This window comes from Zingiber officinale, chromosome 7A, assembly GCF_018446385.1.
Source record: "Zingiber officinale cultivar Zhangliang chromosome 7A, Zo_v1.1, whole genome shotgun sequence".
Classification (NCBI taxonomy): domain Eukaryota; kingdom Viridiplantae; phylum Streptophyta; class Magnoliopsida; order Zingiberales; family Zingiberaceae; genus Zingiber; species Zingiber officinale.
Window position 1 is genome coordinate 122,859,465 of NC_055998.1, and position 17,980 is coordinate 122,877,444.

Sequence of the window (17,980 nt, forward strand, 5' to 3'; positions counted from 1 at the left end):
TCCGATCGATTTCGTCACCGTTAAACTTTGTACCACATCCCGGAGATGCATCAGGAGGCTGAGGAGATGTGGTCATAGAAAACAAAGAGGGAAGAAGATCAAAGACTCAACGAGAGAAAGAAAGAAAAAGCTTACTGATAAATATCGCCGGCGATGAACGAGGAAGAAGAGAAGCGGAAGAGAGCGTGCGCAAGAGAGAAAGGGTGGTGAAGTAGGAGACCGACGATGTGCATGGGTTTATAAATCCTGGGAATGGTCGCTTTGAGTCGTTCGATCGAGGGTTATGGAAAATGAAGTCAAGATTCGGCCGTGGAATTCGAAACGCCGTGAGTCATGTTAATTGTCGAAATTCGCAAGTCACGTCAAACGTGCGACGATAGAAAGCAGGACACGTGACACCTGGTGACAGGGATGTATTAATAAGGTTTAATTAAAAGGCATGGGCGGTGTGCTCGACATTAATGACCAAGGATTTGCGCAGTCTTCCAAAGATTAGGATGACATCAGCAACCACCAAATGGTGCTCACTCGCCACGGGAGGCGGTGGGAAGTTGAAAAAATGCTAAGTGTTGCCCACAAGCACCTGGAACAAATGATGCAGATTGGGAAAGAGTTGAGCGACGAATATAAACCTAGGACCAATAAGAAAATGTAGTCGAGTGGCAACTCTAAACCTAGGTCAATAAAATATAGTCGAGCGGCGACTTTAAACCCAGGTCAATAAAGTATAGCCGAGTAGCGGCTTTGAACCAAGGTCAGTGAGATACAGCCAAGCGACGACTCTAAACTCATAATAGGAAGCGACTGTTGTATTTCGTACAATCGGGCAGTGACTCTAAATCTGTATGCAGTCTAGTAGCAATTATAAACTCTTAATCGGTGGAACATAAAGTCGAGTGGCGACTATAAACTCTTGATCGATGGAACGTAAAGTCGAGCGATGACTATAAACTCTTGATTGGTGGAACGCAAAGTCGATCGACAACTCTAAATCTATGTCAGTAAGTGGTAATCAGGCGACATCTTTATGACCTGCTGTATTCACCATAGTCGAGTGGATGTTCTAAAGCTTACAAGGTCCAATCAACCTGGGAGGTCACCAAAGACACTGCTCGTCCAGTCAGTCGGATTTACAGCTTCCTTCGATTAGACTTGAGGGGAAGACTTGTGATGTGGTGGTAAAGAGAGTTTACCAAGTATGAGTCAAAGGCAGGAACAACAGTCGACGTGGAGGTCAAAGTCAAGGTGGTCAAAGACAAGAAACCGCTTGATGACCAAAGTTGGCCGATTAGGTGGCAATGAGTCGAGCGAGCCTAAAGGTTCCATTCGGCTAGGAGGCTCATCTGGATAGGTCGCTTGTCTGACCAAGATGACTACAGAGAGGACATTAAATGCTCAACTATGATGACCCTATAAGGGCTAGTCCGACTAGACCGCATGCCCGATCGCACGGGGAGCAACTTACCGAGACGAGCGACTGTGGAGAAGAATAGCTGAAAGCTACCAGGCAGGGAATCCCAACTAGGCGGCTCCCTTGCTCAGCCAAATAGTGGAACCCATTGCCTAGCTCATTGTATCATTTTGGGAGTTGATGTCGCCGAAAGCAGGGCATGGTCAACATATAAATCGTACGACAAAAGTTTCCACTGTTATGTTAGAGATTTACACACCCTGTTAAGGAATGGTGTCAGAGATACTTTTTTGACATGTCTTTTCATAGGACAGTTGGAAAAACATTCATGTGTCTTGATAAATGTGCATGTTTGCTAGTAGAGTACTATATAAATGGGGATTCATGCACCGAGGGAGGTATGTGTTATCTTTGCTAAAGTTCCTGTTGTTGCTATAGTTCTTTATTATCTTTTTACTATTCCAGTGACTGACTTGAGCATCGGAGGGTCAACGCCAGAGACCCCTTCCCTGGCTCTGCACTAACATTCTTAGTTTTTCAAATCGAAGCGGAGTCTTCGCAAGGTCAACCGTACCGTTGAGTCACGCCCCCAGCTAGTTGTCTTCACCGTTTTTGGATAGGATCGGCTACCATATTATATTCCACCATATTTCCACACTGATTGTCCAAATTTAATCTTCGATGAAGAAAGGGGTTTCCCTCCTTCATTGGATCCATAGTTCTTCCACCACCGGAGCTTTTCCATCTTTGCAGATCAGAGTTTCCAATTCGAGATATTACTACTTTACTTCATCTTCTTCATCAAGAGTTTCCGATTCGAGATATTGATAATGTTCATTTTTTCCTTGGCATAAAGCTAATTCCACATTTTGAAGGTTGTTTTCTCTCTCAGAGTAAATACATCACTAAATTTTTACAACGAGCTAAAATGGATAGTGCACGTCTTATTTCTACACCAATAAAATAATTGAAGGTGGTTTCCATGTACTTTCATCCTCTATAATGGCTACCTCCCAGATCTATCGAAGTATTATTGGTGCCCTAGAATATGTCACCTGACTCAATATTGCTTTCGCCGTCAATCGTGTTTGTCAATTTATGCATTTTCCTGCTGAACACTATAAAAAAGGTGATAAGAGAATTTTTTGGCATCTCAAATGCACTATTGTACATGATCTTCTTTTATATTGTCAATTCTCACGAGAGTTGATTATTTATAGTGATGAAGATTGGGCATGACCTTCCAAAGATAGATAATCTATTAGAGGGTATGTCATATTTCTTGAGCGAAATCTTATTTCCTAACTTTCAAAGAAGCAACTTATAGTCTATTGCTCAAGCACTGAAGCTGAATATAAAGATATAGCTAACGCAACATTTGAAATTTTTTGGCTACAATCTTTCCTTTCGAAATTTTTTTTCCCCAACCGCTACAATTAAAATATGGTGTGATAATATCAGAATGACTTATCTTGCGACAAATCTAGTTTGTACTAGTGCCAAGCCTGTGAAGATTGATTTTTATTTTATTCGCAAACATGTGGTCATTATAAAAAAATACCCATATAGGAGCGGTTTATTAGGAGCGATTTTAACATCGCTATTGAAAATCAAACAATAGAAACAGTTTGAACTAAATCGTTTCTAACGCCTTACCTTTTTATAATAGTTTTGCAACCGCTCTTGTTGAATAGTTCTAACACCGATTTGAATAAACCGTTGCTGAAACCACTCTTAATGATTCAACTATTAAAAGCAATCTCGAAACTACTGATATTGGGTACATTTAGCAGCGGTTCTATGTTAAACGCTGCTACTAACTGTTTCTATTGCTCTAATATCTAATAATAGTTATCAAACAGTATACTTTTACAAACCACTTTTATCGAAGTTAAAATTGATCAATATTTTTTTAAAAAATAATAATTAAAGTGTACAATTTACTTAATGTAATTTTATTTTGTACATCTCAAATTTAAATTTATTTATTTAATATAAATATTTATTAGTCAAACAAATTATTCTTTAAATAACTTATAAAATCTTCATTTTATTTATATCGGTTTTCATTTTTTTTAAAATTTTTGTTAAAAGAAAATTCTTAATTTTATATATACCAATTTTCTTTCTTTTCTTATATGTATTTTCCTTTAATTTTTTTCCTTAATATTTTTTCCCTAAGCACATAACTTTCATTCCCGACATCGCACGCAACCTCCACACCTTCATCTTCCTCTATCTATCTCCGAAATTCTAAATCTCATGTCAAAAATCTTTCCTCTTTTTCTATTCAACTCTGAACCTAAATCTCACGCAAAATTTTTTTTTTCTTCATCTATTCAACTCCAAAATCCTAAATCTCACTTTGAAAAACTTTTCTTTTTCTTTATTCTATTCTATCCATCCTCCAATTCACACTACTAGAATATAACTTTGATAATTTTTTTATAAATATTTTATAATGACATTTATTAAATATTATTTATTTTAAAATTAAAAAATAATATTAGATTATTTATGATCAGAATATTATTAAATATTATTATTATTTATATAGAACCATTATTTTTAAAATATATTAACCTTATTATTTTTTTCTCTTAAAATTTTGATTTTATTAGCCTCTAATAGCAAGTAAAGCTAATCTAAATTTTTTCCTTTCCCATCAACTAGAACCAAAGTCCTTTGATCACCTTAGTCTCATATACCCATAGGTAATCAAAATCGTTTACTAAACCCGACATTGTTGGACTTATTAAAAATAAATATATAATAAAATAAAATTATTAATTAATTATTTAATAATTAACTAGCATATAAAATTACCTATTAGTAAGCGATTATAAATGAATAAATGTCTTTTAATCTTCTCCTAATTACTAAAAATAACAATATAACAAAAGAAATTATTGGCTAGTTATTAAATAATTAACTAACATATAAAAATATTAATAATTGTAGTCTAATTGGTTAGGAGATTAGGTTTTAATTTAGGAAACCTAGGTTCCAAGAGGAGTGGTTTTCAAATCGTTGGTAAAAGTATAGGAGTGGTTGAAAGTCACTCTTAAAATAGATATTTTCATTTTATATAATCTTAAATTAATTTCAATTAATCAAGATTTATCATATTTGACATTATAATTAAATTCATCATGAATCAATAACAAAATATAATAATTTTAAATTTATTATATTCAATATTAAAATTATAATCATTATGATTATATATCATATTTAATTTGTTATTGTTATTCCAACAATTTATATAAATAAATCTCTTAACTTTAACAATAAAATCATAAAAGATTATTATTCTATATTAGTTAACTTTACCTCTTTCTTTCTTTCAGCGAATGGGTTCGTCCCCAGCTAGGTGTCATATGATTCATTCTTTGTTTTTTTTGTCCAGCGAATGGGGATGGAATGCATGATGCATGCGAGCTTCGAAGCAGAGTAACAGTAGCACACGAAGGCATGCATGCATGCACAGTCGTCGACTCATACATAATTCCATTCCATTCCATTCCATTCAATGCAACGCAGCATTCTATAACAGCCAGCTAGCTGCCATGGCGAGACAAATTAGTCCTTTCCTTTGCTCCCCGAGAGGCTGCATCAGCTGTCCCTTCCCTTTCATTGTCTGTGTGACCGCACATCGCAACCTACCTTACAGCCTTCACTCTCCACGACACAAGGGGGCCGGAGACACCAGCTCTGCATGCCACCAACCTACCCTGCGTAGGGTACCCTTGACCTATTGGATCTGTCTGCAGTCGTATCTTCTCTTCATCCCTTCCAGTCTCTTCTCTTTTAATGGGAAAAAACATAGATATATATGAAGGTTAACCATGTAGAAAGAGTTGCTTCAGTTGCCAAACGTTTTAATTTTGCTCTAAATACGCATACGGCAGAAGAATGAGAGCTGTGGAGCATCGCAATTAATTTGCCATAAAGAGAGGAATCTAAAGTCACGAAAGGTACTGCTCGTTGACTTCGATCGCTAGAAAGGAGCTAGTCATCATCGCATTTTAATACACAGTCCACTCATAAGTCATAATTCACCCACGCAAGGACGATCGACGGGCCGGAAACCTCCGCGTGTCATTCTCTTTAATGTATCAGAAGGAGAGTTGAAAAAAAAAAATTAAAGGGCTCCCTCACTCATTCTTTTTAAAAATATTAAAATACTACTTAACATATTTCTCTCTTTAAAATGTTAATATTTTAATGTCGTCGTAATTATTGTAAAATGTTAAAATAAACTAATCCAATTTAATAAGAGTATTACAGTATTATTATATAAAATTATTTTTTCCTAAAGACCACACAAACGCTAGCTGCCCACCATCACTCGAACCGCCGCCGCCGCCGCCGCCTTCTCCACATTTTGCACCGTAGTCTTTATAACCAGTTAGATCGATCGACACCGAGCGACAACAGCTCAATAATCCCTCGTCGTCGTCGTCGTCGTCGTCGTCGTCGTCTATATCAGCAGAGAGTGGAGGAGCCTGCCCTTCAGGAAATTAATTAGGCATATTTTAACAATTTATTAAAGGCGCAGAGAAGCGAGTGGCACAGAGATCAGAAGCAAACATCAGCATGACTGCATGAGCTAAGTACCAGTGCCAATGACCATCTCCCCTGTTTTTTCCCCTGTTTTTTTTTTCTCAGGGCTTTTCTCGCACATCATCCCTTTTGTCTCTCTTTGTCTCCACTCGCATCCACTCCCCTCTATATACACCAGAAACTAGAAGAGACAAAATTACACACTAAGCCACAAGAAGAGAGAAGAGAGAAGAAGATGATGCCGCAAGTGCCGTCAACGAGATGGTGCCCCACGCCGGAGCAACTGATGATACTGGAGGAGATGTACCGAAGCGGAGTCCGCACGCCCGACGCGCCGCAGATACAGCAGATCACCGCACACCTCTCCTGCTACGGCAACATCGAAGGAAAGAACGTTTTCTACTGGTTCCAAAACCACAAGGCCAGAGAGAGGCAGAAGCTCCGCAGGAGGCTCAGCATGCACCATCTCCTCCTCCGCTCCGCCGCCGGATTTAGTACTCCTAACTGTCACGTCTTCTTCCACGGCCACCACCACCACCACCATCACCATCTCAGCACTGCTTCTACTTCTCCCCTCCCCCATCACTTCTTTAATCAGGTCCAGTCCAGTTCTTTCCGATCATCGACCATTTATTTCAATGCGCATGTCCACTAAATCTGCGCGTTTGATTTGCAGGATGCGGCGCAGGGATTGAATTTGCTGTGCAAGTTGGAAACTAAAGGGGAAGAACTAACAAACAGCAGTGCTGAAGCTTACGGGTGTCTCCACCAGTGCACCACCAATCCCAGCTTCAATCCTCCAAAGACACTCGATCTGTTCCCCACGAAAAGCTCCGGCGGCTTCAAAGATAAATCTACAGATCGCTAAATTATTAATTTACATACGGCAGCTATGCTTTAGCCTTTATGATATATATATCATACATATCGATCTTAATTCCTCTTCGAGTAGAAGAGATATCTCATGCATGACTAGGGTATAATGTAATTGTGTGACGTTGATGAGTACGTGAATCAGCTACCCATCTGCATGCACTGTTTGAGTTTGTTGATGTAACGTTGGTGGTTTATGGCAGAGGGCTCCTGTTTCTATGCGTACGTAGACTGATGCTTTTCTCGATGTTGCTAATTTTGTTTTTTTTTTCCTCTGTTTTTTTTCGATCTGATGTCTGCCTTGGCTTGATTCTAAAAGCTGTCAACGCTGCAGGAGAGAGTACTCGAATGACTTGTAGATATCAAGCCTTTATTGGCTCCAGACCAGTCAGTAAATGTAGGCAATATATAGGGTTCTTGCAAAATAAAGGCAATATATATGTTTGACGCAATGATCTTCTTAAATGAGGGGATTCACTGAGTCAAGTCCTTTCTCTTTCAACTTTAAATCTTATATAAGGTTATTTGCATCTAAAATAAAGATTGCAAGGGCTAACTTTGTTGGATTCAAAAGTATATAAAAAAAATGCACCAGTTAGAATGTCACTAATTAGATCTCATAAATTTACATTTCAATGAAGTTAGCCTTTCATTTAGCTGTTTGGGCTAGCTAGGTTGTTTTGATTGACTATATAGACTAGTTAGGATAGGTGAGCTATGGTTTGAGCAGGTTGATCAATTCAATTGTGCTGTGCTGACTGATGATGCAGTTAGGTCGGTCCTCAAGGGGGTCATACACCAAGCCCGAACTGGATTGCCTTGACTGCAATGACGGAGCTAGCTCGGGTGATCTACCCCGGCTATGAGCCATGAGCATCGTGTCAACGTCATCACCCCATACTAGCCTCCTCTTTCCTATACTTTTTTTTTATTTCTCTCACATAAATCTTCTTCTCATCCCTATGAGGCTCTCGGGCTACAGCCCAGGTAGTCATAAATGTGGCTCCGTCCTTACTTGACCGACTAATCTAACTACCCCAACAACTCTAACTAACTTAGCACGAGGGTAAAATTAGATTGGGAAACCTCTCTTTTGATAGTTTAGGTGTTTAAGCTTCGCTCGACTAATCTTAGAAATAGATGATCTCTCTTGATTTATTTATCGGATAAATTTAGAACTTATGCACACTCAAAAATCCATCATCAATTGTGGAGGCGTCTTTTCCCTTCTCTCTATTACCATCACTTACTGGTGGAATTAATGAGGAGGAAATCAGTAGCTAGTTGGAAGTAGTTACTTAGGGCCACAGTCTATACGTAGTTGTTATAGACAATGGAATTCATTGGTTCTGGTGTCATGCATGGCAGTCTCTAGTCACTGCAGCTAAGTTTTGGGGCACGGTATTGGCTTCAGTAACATGCAAACATGCATGCAGGGAAAAGGTACAGAGCCAGAGAAGGCAAAATGGAAGATCTGTGAGCAATTCTTATTTCCATGGCATTTCTGCATTCATGAATGTTGTGTTGAAGTTTTGCAATATTCACAATTGTTTAATTAATAGGAATGATGTGAATTAATGTCTGATCATAATCCATTACTAAAAAAATGAGCAGACAAAGTTACAGTGCTTCTGAAACCAACTGTGAAACAACAGCATCCCAGACTGCTAACTAGGATTCTGTATATCAAAATGCATGTACTGTGTAAAGAAAAAGGCTTTCTCCATTTTTATGTGTTTTTGCTGAAGCTGGCAAGTAATGCCAGGAAATGAAAAGATACCTTGAACTTGGTAAAATTTGTTGCTTCATTAGGCATTCACAGATGCAACCTGGCACAAAGATCTCGCTGGCAGTCTATTATATCTCACCATAACTTAATCAGATATTCTTCTTGACATTTATCTAAAGTCAGGACTTTTCCTGATGACTAGGGCTGCAAGGTTATGAAGCAGGACATTGGTCGAATGATTTGTGATCCGTAAAATTAATAACTGAAGCTTAAAATAATCTAAAAGAAGTTATAAAACACGTTGGTTTATTACATCAAGTACTCATCTCAATTGTTGAGGAAAAGAGGCAGATACAAAGAGAGCCCAATTCCATTCTGCATATTCTGAGCAGGAAATTCTTGTAAGCGATTCCAGCGATCATATGAAAGTTGATTTTGCTGTTAGTCTTGTTTGAAGAGTTCACGACCAATGATCATTCTCCTGATCTCGCTAGTTCCAGCACCGATCTCGAATAGTTTTGCATCTCTCAGGAGACGACCTGTCGGGTACTCATTCACGTACCCATTGCCACCAAGACATTGGATAGCCTGTATTACAGTCACAGCATGAAGAGCAAGTTTCTCACACATAAATGTCAGCAGAGTAATTTGGATTTGAATTTGTAAAATTTGATGGTTAGGAAGACAATGAAATAGAAGAGATAGAAGATGCAAAATTCTTCATACTGGAATCTCCAACTCTCTTGTCATGTGCACTGACGCCTATGTCCGTAATCAAATTATCCAATAGTTTACCTCCATGTTTGTACTTTCCAACATTAGATTTATGAGGTCATCAACTCTTGGAGTTGTTCCTCTATACAATTGATTTTGCACAATTACAATTACAGCACAACATGAGTCTGATAGATTTATGTTTTTTTTTTAAAATCTTCTATTATGTTTTTTACCCACATTCTGCCCAGAGTTGCAACAAATCTATGAGACCACTTTAAAAAAACCAAGAGTCTGCTTAAACTTAAAATTTAAGTTATACCCTTTAATTGTTCAAATAAATATATTTCCTGAAATAAAATTAGAGATTTTAGGTTTAACAGTAGATCCAAAAATCCAATGGATAAGTACATTATAGATGATTTTTTAAAATTTTGTAAAACAATTTTTAACATGGTGGCAAAAGGCGAATACGCTCGCCCCCAGCGTCCCCGCAAACCTGTCCCAGGATCAATACAGAGGAGGTAAATCACGGGCGGCTACTAGCCTTTGGAATAGTGACTAACACATAAGAGAGACATTTACCTCGGCTTTGTCGAGATTCGAACCCCAGACCTCATGGTGGCAACACCTCATGTGCTAGCCACTACACCCATCCGAGGGGACAAAAAAAAAAAAGTTTTAACATGCGGTGATGGCAGGTTGTTTTTTTTTTCAAATTTAATTTAGTTCAATTAACTCCGCCCATGACGACCAGCCATGGCCGGTCCCAAGTCCGGATAAAGGAGGAAGGTTGTGTTAGGTTGCCAGCCAGCGTCAAACTAAAACAAATATTCAATGAATGAATCCATTAAATTATTGTGCTAATGCTAGGTTGTTCCTCGGAAGGAAAGCGTTGCAGGGCCCGACTGTAACGTCTCGGGAAGGACCGCTACATCTCCAGAACTCGGGTGTAGTGATAAATATGCAAGAGTTCGCGTTACAGGGTCCGATTGTAACGTCTCAGCAAGGACCGCTACATCTCCATAAGAATTTGGGTGTAGTGTTAAATAGACAAGAGTTCTCACACCATAGGTTAGATAAGAACAAATATGATAGGAAAACTAATAATCTAAGATTTAGAACATGAAAAATAGGAACTCTCACTGGTAAATCAATGGAGATAGTAGATATGATGATTAGAAGAAACATTAGTATTTTGTATGTACAAGAGACAAAATGGACAGGTGAGAAGGCAAGGATGATAGAGAACTCGGGTTTTAAGTTATGGTACACTGGAAAGAGTAAAGCAAGAAATGGAGTGAATATTATTGTAGATAGTTTGTTAAAGGATGAAGTAGGAGTAGTTAGAAAAAGGGGATAAAATTATAGCCCTTAAGATAATAGTGACGAAAGAAACTATGAACATAATTAGCGTATATGCACCACAAGTAGGATTAGATAAAGCTACCAAATCAAGGTTTTGGGAGGACTTAGATGAAATATTACAAAATATTCCTCCAAATGAAATGATTTTAATAAGAGGTGATCTAAATGGGCATGTCAGAGTGAAAAATGAGGAATATGAGAGAGTACATTGGAGTTATGGGTTTGGAACGAGGACTGAGGAAGGGAAAACTATATTAGATTTTGCGATAGCATATGACCTTATATTAGCTAATATGTTTTTTAAGAAAAGAGAAGAACACTTAGTCACATTTAAAAGTGGGGATAATAAATCACAAATTGACTTTCTTATGGTTAGGAAGAAGGATAAAAAGATTTGTAAAAATTACAAAGTCATCCCTGGAGAAAGCTTAACTACCCAACATAGGGTAGTGGTGTTGGATATACGCCTCAAACATAGTATCAATAGAAAGAAAATATATACAATTCCTAGAATTAAGTGATGGAAGTTAAAGGATGGGAAGCAACATATATTTAAGGAGAAGGTAGAAGTATAAGCATTAGGTGAAATATACGATGACTCTAATACAACATGGGATAAGATGGTATCAAAGTTGAAAATAGTAGCTAAGAGTGTACTCGGTGAGTCAAAGGGACATGCACCACTAAATAAAGAATCTTGGTGGTGGAATGAGAAAGTACAAGAGAAAGTGAAGGAAAAACGAATAGCTTATAAGGAATTATATATTTGTAAGAATGAGAAAAACTTAAAAAAATATACAATAGCCAAGAAAGATGCTAAGAAAGTAGTGAGTGAAGCAAAAAATGAAACTTTTGAACGGTTATATAAAAAATTAGATAAAAAAAAAAGGGGAAAGAGACATTTATAGAATAGCTAAAGTTAAAGAAAGAAAAACAAGAGATCTTAGCCAAATAAAATGTATTAAAGATGAATATAATAGGGTATTAGTAAACGATGGAGAAATAAAAGAGCGGTGGAAGAGGTATTTTCATAAACTTTTCAATGAAGGTTTAGGTGACCAACTTAACTTAGGTAATTTAATTAGGTCAAATGAGCATAGAAATTTTAATTTTAATTTAAACTTCGCTCATGATGATCGGTCATGGCCGGTCAAGCCCGGATAAAGGAGAAGGGTTGCTTAGGGAAACAAGGTATTGAATGACTTACAAAATTATTTAACATGATATTGAAAACGAAAAAAATGTCTGATCAATGGAGGATAAGTACTCTAGTTCCCTTATATAAGAATAAGGGAGACGTACAAAATTGTGCAAACTATAGGGGTATTAAACTAATGAGTCATACTATGAAACTTTGGAAAAAAGTAATAGAAAAAAGATTAAGGAAGGAGACCACAATGACAGAAAATCAATTTGGATTCATGCTTGGAAGGTTGACAATAGAAGCTATACATCTTCTTAGACAATTAATTGAAAAATATTGGGAGCAAAAACAAGATCTACACATGATATTCATTGACTTAGAAAAAACTTATGATAGAGTCCCAAGAGAAATTATATGAAGAATTTTAGAAAAGAGAGGTGTTAGCGTAACATATATTGAACTAATTAAGGATATGTATGAGGATGTAGCGACCAGAGTAAAGATTTCAGGCGGAGTAACTGAAGCATTTCCAATAAAGATAGGGTTACATCAAATATCAGCTCTAAGTCCCTATCTTTTTACACTAATTATGGACAAACTCACTACGCACATTCAATACACAGTACCATGGTGCATGTTGTTTGAAGATGATATTATTTTGGTAGATGAGACACGTGAAGGAGTAAATGCTAAGCTAGAATCTTGGAGGAAAACACTAGAAGAGAAAGGTTTTAAGCTTAGTAGATTAAAGACAGAATATATGGAATTTAAGTTTAGCAATATTAGAAGTAATGAAACAATTGTTAAGATAGGATACGACGAGTTGCCCGGAACCGAGAGATTTAAATATTTAGGATCATTTTTACAAAATGATGGAGGGATTGAGAGAGATGTTTTACATAGAATACAAGCAGGATGGGTGAAATGGAGGGAAGCGTCGAGTGTTTTATGTGATCGTAAAGTACCTCCTAAACTTAAAAGTAAGTTCTATAAAACTACAGTTAGACCTACTATGTTATATGGAGTTGAATGTGAGAGTTGCAGAAATGAAGATGTTAAGGTGGATGTGTGGACATACAAAGATGGACAAAATAAGAAATGAGAGCATTAGAGAACAAGTCGGAGTTGCATCTATTGAGGAAAAACTCCGAGAGACACGTTTAAGATGGTACGAACATGTACTTAGACGACCAATAAATGCTCCAGTTAGACGATGTGAAACTATGATAAACATGCATATCAAACGAGGAAGAGAAAGACCAAAAAAGACTTGGTTAGCAACAATAAAACAAGATAAAATTTATTTAAATATAGATGATGATATAATAGGAGATAAAGCTCAATGACGTAAAAGGATTCATACAACCGACCCCACCTAGTGGGAAAATGCTTGGTTGTTGTTGTTGTTAATTTAGTTCAACTCTCTGCTCCATGTCACTTCCATCTTGTTTTTTTGAACTAGAAATTTGCAGATTTGACCATCCTATTTAGTATTCTAAGAGTTTAAAGCTGCATTAATTCACAGAAAATCTACTAAGATATGGAAATCCAAGCCTTAAGCATCCAGTACCTGGAGGGCAACTTGTGTAGCCTTTTCAGCAGCTAAAAGAATAACCCCAGCGCAGTCCTGCAAAATGGGTAGTTTGCAATTTTAGCACCATGAAGATTGTAAACAATGAGCAGAGCATTAAAAAACGTGAGCATTCACAAGATCAAGCGGTAGACAAAAGGGGGGGAAATGATGTTCAAGAGAACCTTTCTGTCAACATTTCCGTTATCACAGTCCCGAGCAACAGAATACACAAATGCCCTACAAAGAGAATGACTCTATCACATCTATCAACTAGTAAAATTAAAGATTTAACATATGGTTATCAAGCAAACTCAAAGATAAGTACCTAGAGGACTGTAAGGAGGTGTACATGTCAGCCAACTTCCCCTGTAATTTCAGGATGCTACATTTCATAAGTCCAATAAAAGTGTTCATAACACACGTCTTTTTTGTGGTATATTAAATTAGATTGCCAACCTGTATAAACTGAAACTCTCCAATTGCACGGCCAAACTGCTCTCTCTGCCGAACATAGGGAATAACCGCATCAAGGCATGCCTGCATAAGTCCAAGAGGGCCAGCAGCTAGTACAAGCCTTTCCAAATCAAGCCCCGACATCATGACATAAACCCCTGTATATATTAGTTATAAGTCTATAAGTAGATGCCTAAAGAAAGTAAATAAAAAGCAGAGACTTGCTATTTTGCATGCACAAAAAGGTTACGGAGAGGTAAAATAGAATCCCTCGTATCATAAGCAAACAATATTGCAGGCATTCCCTCAATTTTCTTTACTGCATACTCCATGAAAATAGGTGCACTCTTGAAACTTCTCCAAATCTTTTTGTGTATTGACTCCAAAAATATTATCAATTAAGAGATCATATATTTCAGTTTCAACAGCAGGGCTGAATAAAGTCATGGTGTTCTGATGAGATATGTTTAGTTATCACAATATTAGTCTCTTTATTCAAATTCATTAATAAAGTTCTTTTTTATATATCTGTGCTAACAAATTTGTAAATCGATGGCTCAATAATAGATGTCAAAAGAAAATATATAAAAACAATACTTTTTGAATGTCCATCTCCTTTTTCTAATAAATATTTTCTGTGCTGTGAGAAATCTTAAAGAAACTAGCACCTTTTCCTTCTTCACCGAGAACATTCTCCTCCGGAACAAAGCATTTTTCAAAGACAAGCTCACATCTGCAAAAGATGGTGACAGTAAGGAAAGCATTGACCATGTGAAGGTCAGATCAAAGTTGAAGAGAGATCAAACATACGTATCACTTCCTCGCATACCAAGTTTATCCAACTTCTGAGCAGTACTAAACCTGAAAAAACATATCATGTCATAACTAAAACACCACCAAACCCACATATATAACTCCAGTAACTATAACAAAACTCACTCAAAAGCATAAAACTAAAATGTGGATTAAAAATTTTACTTCCTTTTTATAAATGTACATCCTACTGCACCTTAAAAAGTAAAATGTTATAGGCCTCAATGGAGATCCAACATTAATTTCAAGGTAACATTACTTAAGAGAGTACTGTGAATACCCTGGCATCCCCTTCTCAATTATAAAAGCAGTAATTCCTTTTGATCCAGCACTAATATCAGTTTTTGCATAAACAACCTGCAGAAAATTCAATGAATAAAACATAAAAATACAGTGAGGAATTTAGCAATCGTGAATTAATAAACTTTACTATGGATGACTCTTTATTATTTTCAAAAGTAGCAGTGCACTGAGTTCTGAACTACTACATAAAGAGTCAAAATTATCATGTTATATCGTTGCACAAAATGCTTACAGCATCGAACTTTTTAATTGGTTAATAATGATACAATTCTATATGTGATTTTCCTTTTTTTTAAAAAAAAGCTCTGGAGGCAAAAAAAAAATGATGATATTGATATATGGAAAAATTGTCGTATTAATATATAGCTAGGTTAAATGATCAAGAAAAATCATAAATGTTATGGATAATGATACAATCAATTCAATTATATAAAGCACAGATGATTACCAATGTCTGAGCAGTGGGGCCATTGGTACACCACATTTTGTTGCCATTTATGACATAACCACCATCTACTCGATCAGCTTTGCACTTCATACTGACAACATCTGAACCAGCTGAAATTGTAGACAAACTTGTAATGAATCACAAAAGCAGAAAACTTCGGAGAGGCCACAGAATAAAAGATAAATGATCAGATTGACTAATTACCATTGGGCTCACTCATTGCCAGAGCCCCAACATTCTCCCCACTAATTAGCTTCACATTAGGGAAAAGCAGAATAATCAGTACAGAAAGAAGAGATAGGTCCATTCAAATAATTATACATTAGGAGTGTTTGTGTAATTTAGCTTTATGGAATGACACAAAAAATGAATATTGTTTGACCAACATTTCCAATATAGATAATAGAATCATAATGTCACCATCCACGACAAACCATTATCATCAAGAGGCTACAATAATTTTCATTATTGGTTAATGAAAAATTATCTAAAATATATCAAGAATAACAAAAGAACTATTAGGGTAAATAATCAATAGTGAGAGGATACATATAAGAACCTTGGGCAAATACTTCTGCTTTTGCATAGATGTCCCATGCCTCACCTACAAAAGTAACTAACACATGCGATTAGTCACATTTATTATTTTAATTATCAAGGTATACTATTTGAGTAATGGATGCAAATTTTCCTTGTACCAGTTGATTTATGCAAAGGTTGGAATGTGCACCATAGGAGAGGCCAACAGACCCAGAAGCACGACTAATTTCTTCCATTGCAATACAATGATATGCGTAACCAAGGCCAAGTCCTCCATATTCCTCTGCAATGACAAAACTATTTTCTAGTTAGAGGAAGACACCTCTGATGGTTTTTATTCCTCATGTAGTTAGATGAATTAATTAAATTTGGCATCTAAGTAAAAAGTGAATATCCATCCCCATTGAGTTTGAAGCGCATGAGTTCATAGGGACCAGTTTTCTATCTATAGACCATTAGTTGAATATGGAGTTGACTCCAAGTGCAACCACTTGTATAAACAATCCGTTGCCATGAAACAACTAATTTCTTCCATTACAATACAGCCCTACAAGTAACCAAATCTAATTTCCTTCACGTTCTCCTGCAATGAACTATTTTCTAGTCAGCAGAGGTGCCTGGATTCCTATTAGTATAGGTAGCCATGAATTGATTGAAGTAACAGTCCGATGTCACCATAACAGATCAGATCCAAAAAAAGGTCATTTCATAACTCCTAGAGTTGTCATCCGCTCCCAACAAACAAAAACAGGAGTTGAAATCTCACATTTAGCAAGATAACACAAACAGTTAATTAGGTCTTAGAATCCTTGTTATAGCAACAAAAGAAGCGATAGACGATAGCATTACCTGGCGCGGTGATGCCTAGGAGATTGAAATCCCCCATAAGTTTCCACAAGTCGACATCCTATAAGATGTTACATTGGGATTAGATGCTACCATTACAAATTCAGAGCAAAATAGATAACCAAAGAGATACAACCTTCGGGAAGTGATTCGTAGCATCGATTTTGGCTGCATGAGGAGCGATGTTTTCTTGTGCAAACTGATCAACACTCTCCTTGAACTAGAAAACCACAATTAGTTTCCCAATCAGAAACAAGCCATGTAATTTTCGGTGATCCCTTCCCAAACTGACATCCCTCGTGTCGCCATGATGCTTCGGAATCCTACCTGCTTCTGGGTGTCATCGAAGAGGAGAGAGGTCGAAAAGCAAGCCCTTCGATTGCTCCATTGATTCCGGCCAAGGATCGCGGCGGCTCGACCGGTAGAGAAAAGTCGCTGCATCTCCAGCTCTCCACTTGCGATTTGAACAGAAGCTTAAAAATTTCGCTTTATCTGCTCCGAAATTTCTAGATGGCAACTGACGCGGAGGGATCGAGTTTATCGCGACGGCCAAAGAACACGCTCGCAACTTCTTCCATCTACAGACAGGCACCGCATATTAGAACAAATGCCAAGACTGGTATAGTTTGGGTAGTCCGTTAAGCTGAGTTAGGTTCTTCGATGACAAATGCGTATTCTATTGGAACACGTTTAATGAAAAATAAGAAAATTAAATATTGTAAAATTTTGATTCTTTCATTTATGTTTTTTTTTTAAAAAAAAAACTTATCAAAGAAAAGAATAATTTGAAGGGGAATGCTTTTGTATATACGGAGACAATGATCCACATTAAATATCAACAATCATTGACGTTTATCTTAACTATAAATAAAAAATAATAGTTAATAGGATATACTAGCATCAGTGATGACTCGCTCTACCACAAATGGAAATGCTCTCCCTATCATGTGTGGGATGTTGATGTAAATATCTCGTGATAGTTTTATTATAATCCACCTAGTCAAGTTAGATTCTATTATGTTTGATCCTTTTGTCTAACCGTGTAGAAACTTAGGAGCATAAGAAATTGAGCGAAATATGGAGCTAACGAGAAGGATGACACGAGTATAATTGAACCAATTAAAGTTAATATAAATATCAATGTAATATAAAATTAACAAATTACAAATGTCGATACGTGTATAATTGAACAAGATAAA

The 17,980-nt window shown here is 36.7% G+C and overlaps 2 protein-coding genes across 2 annotated transcripts; one reads left to right on the plus strand and one right to left on the minus strand.

Moving 5' to 3' along the window:
* Positions 1–6,041: 6,041 nt before the first annotated feature.
* Positions 6,042–6,845, plus strand: LOC121999684 (WUSCHEL-related homeobox 3-like). The gene is made up of 2 exons (XM_042554329.1): positions 6,042–6,575; positions 6,654–6,845. The coding sequence occupies exons 1-2, from the start codon at positions 6,213–6,215 to the stop codon at positions 6,843–6,845; spliced, it is 555 nt and encodes a 184-aa protein (XP_042410263.1). The 5' UTR covers positions 6,042–6,212.
* A 1,973-nt stretch (positions 6,846–8,818) lies between these two features.
* LOC122002312 (isovaleryl-CoA dehydrogenase, mitochondrial-like) lies at positions 8,819–17,306 on the minus strand. The gene is made up of 15 exons (XM_042557441.1): positions 17,109–17,306; positions 16,918–17,001; positions 16,785–16,842; positions 16,094–16,218; positions 15,955–15,999; positions 15,600–15,648; positions 15,396–15,505; positions 14,925–15,001; positions 14,642–14,692; positions 14,500–14,564; positions 13,835–13,989; positions 13,704–13,744; positions 13,561–13,615; positions 13,376–13,432; positions 8,819–9,167 (listed from the first exon to the last, which is right to left on the minus strand). The coding sequence occupies exons 1-15, from the start codon at positions 17,220–17,222 to the stop codon at positions 9,021–9,023; spliced, it is 1,233 nt and encodes a 410-aa protein (XP_042413375.1). The 5' UTR covers positions 17,223–17,306; the 3' UTR covers positions 8,819–9,020.
* Positions 17,307–17,980: the final 674 nt, after the last annotated feature.

Excerpts from the sequence above, each read along its gene's own strand:
- LOC121999684 (XM_042554329.1), top strand. The coding sequence starts at position 6,213 with ATGATGCCGCAAGTGCCGTCAACGAGATGGTGCCCCACGCCGGAGCAA. Across the intron at positions 6,576-6,653 it reads CCCATCACTTCTTTAATCAG|GATGCGGCGCAGGGATTGAA; the intron begins GTCCAGTCCAGT and ends TTTGATTTGCAG.
- LOC122002312 (XM_042557441.1), bottom strand. The coding sequence starts at position 17,222 with ATGCAGCGACTTTTCTCTACCGGTCGAGCCGCCGCGATCCTTGGCCGG. Across the intron at positions 16,000-16,093 it reads ACCTTTGCATAAATCAACTG|GTGAGGCATGGGACATCTAT; the intron begins GTACAAGGAAAA and ends TTACTTTTGTAG. Across the intron at positions 13,433-13,560 it reads ACGGAAATGTTGACAGAAAG|GACTGCGCTGGGGTTATTCT; the intron begins GTTCTCTTGAAC and ends CCCATTTTGCAG.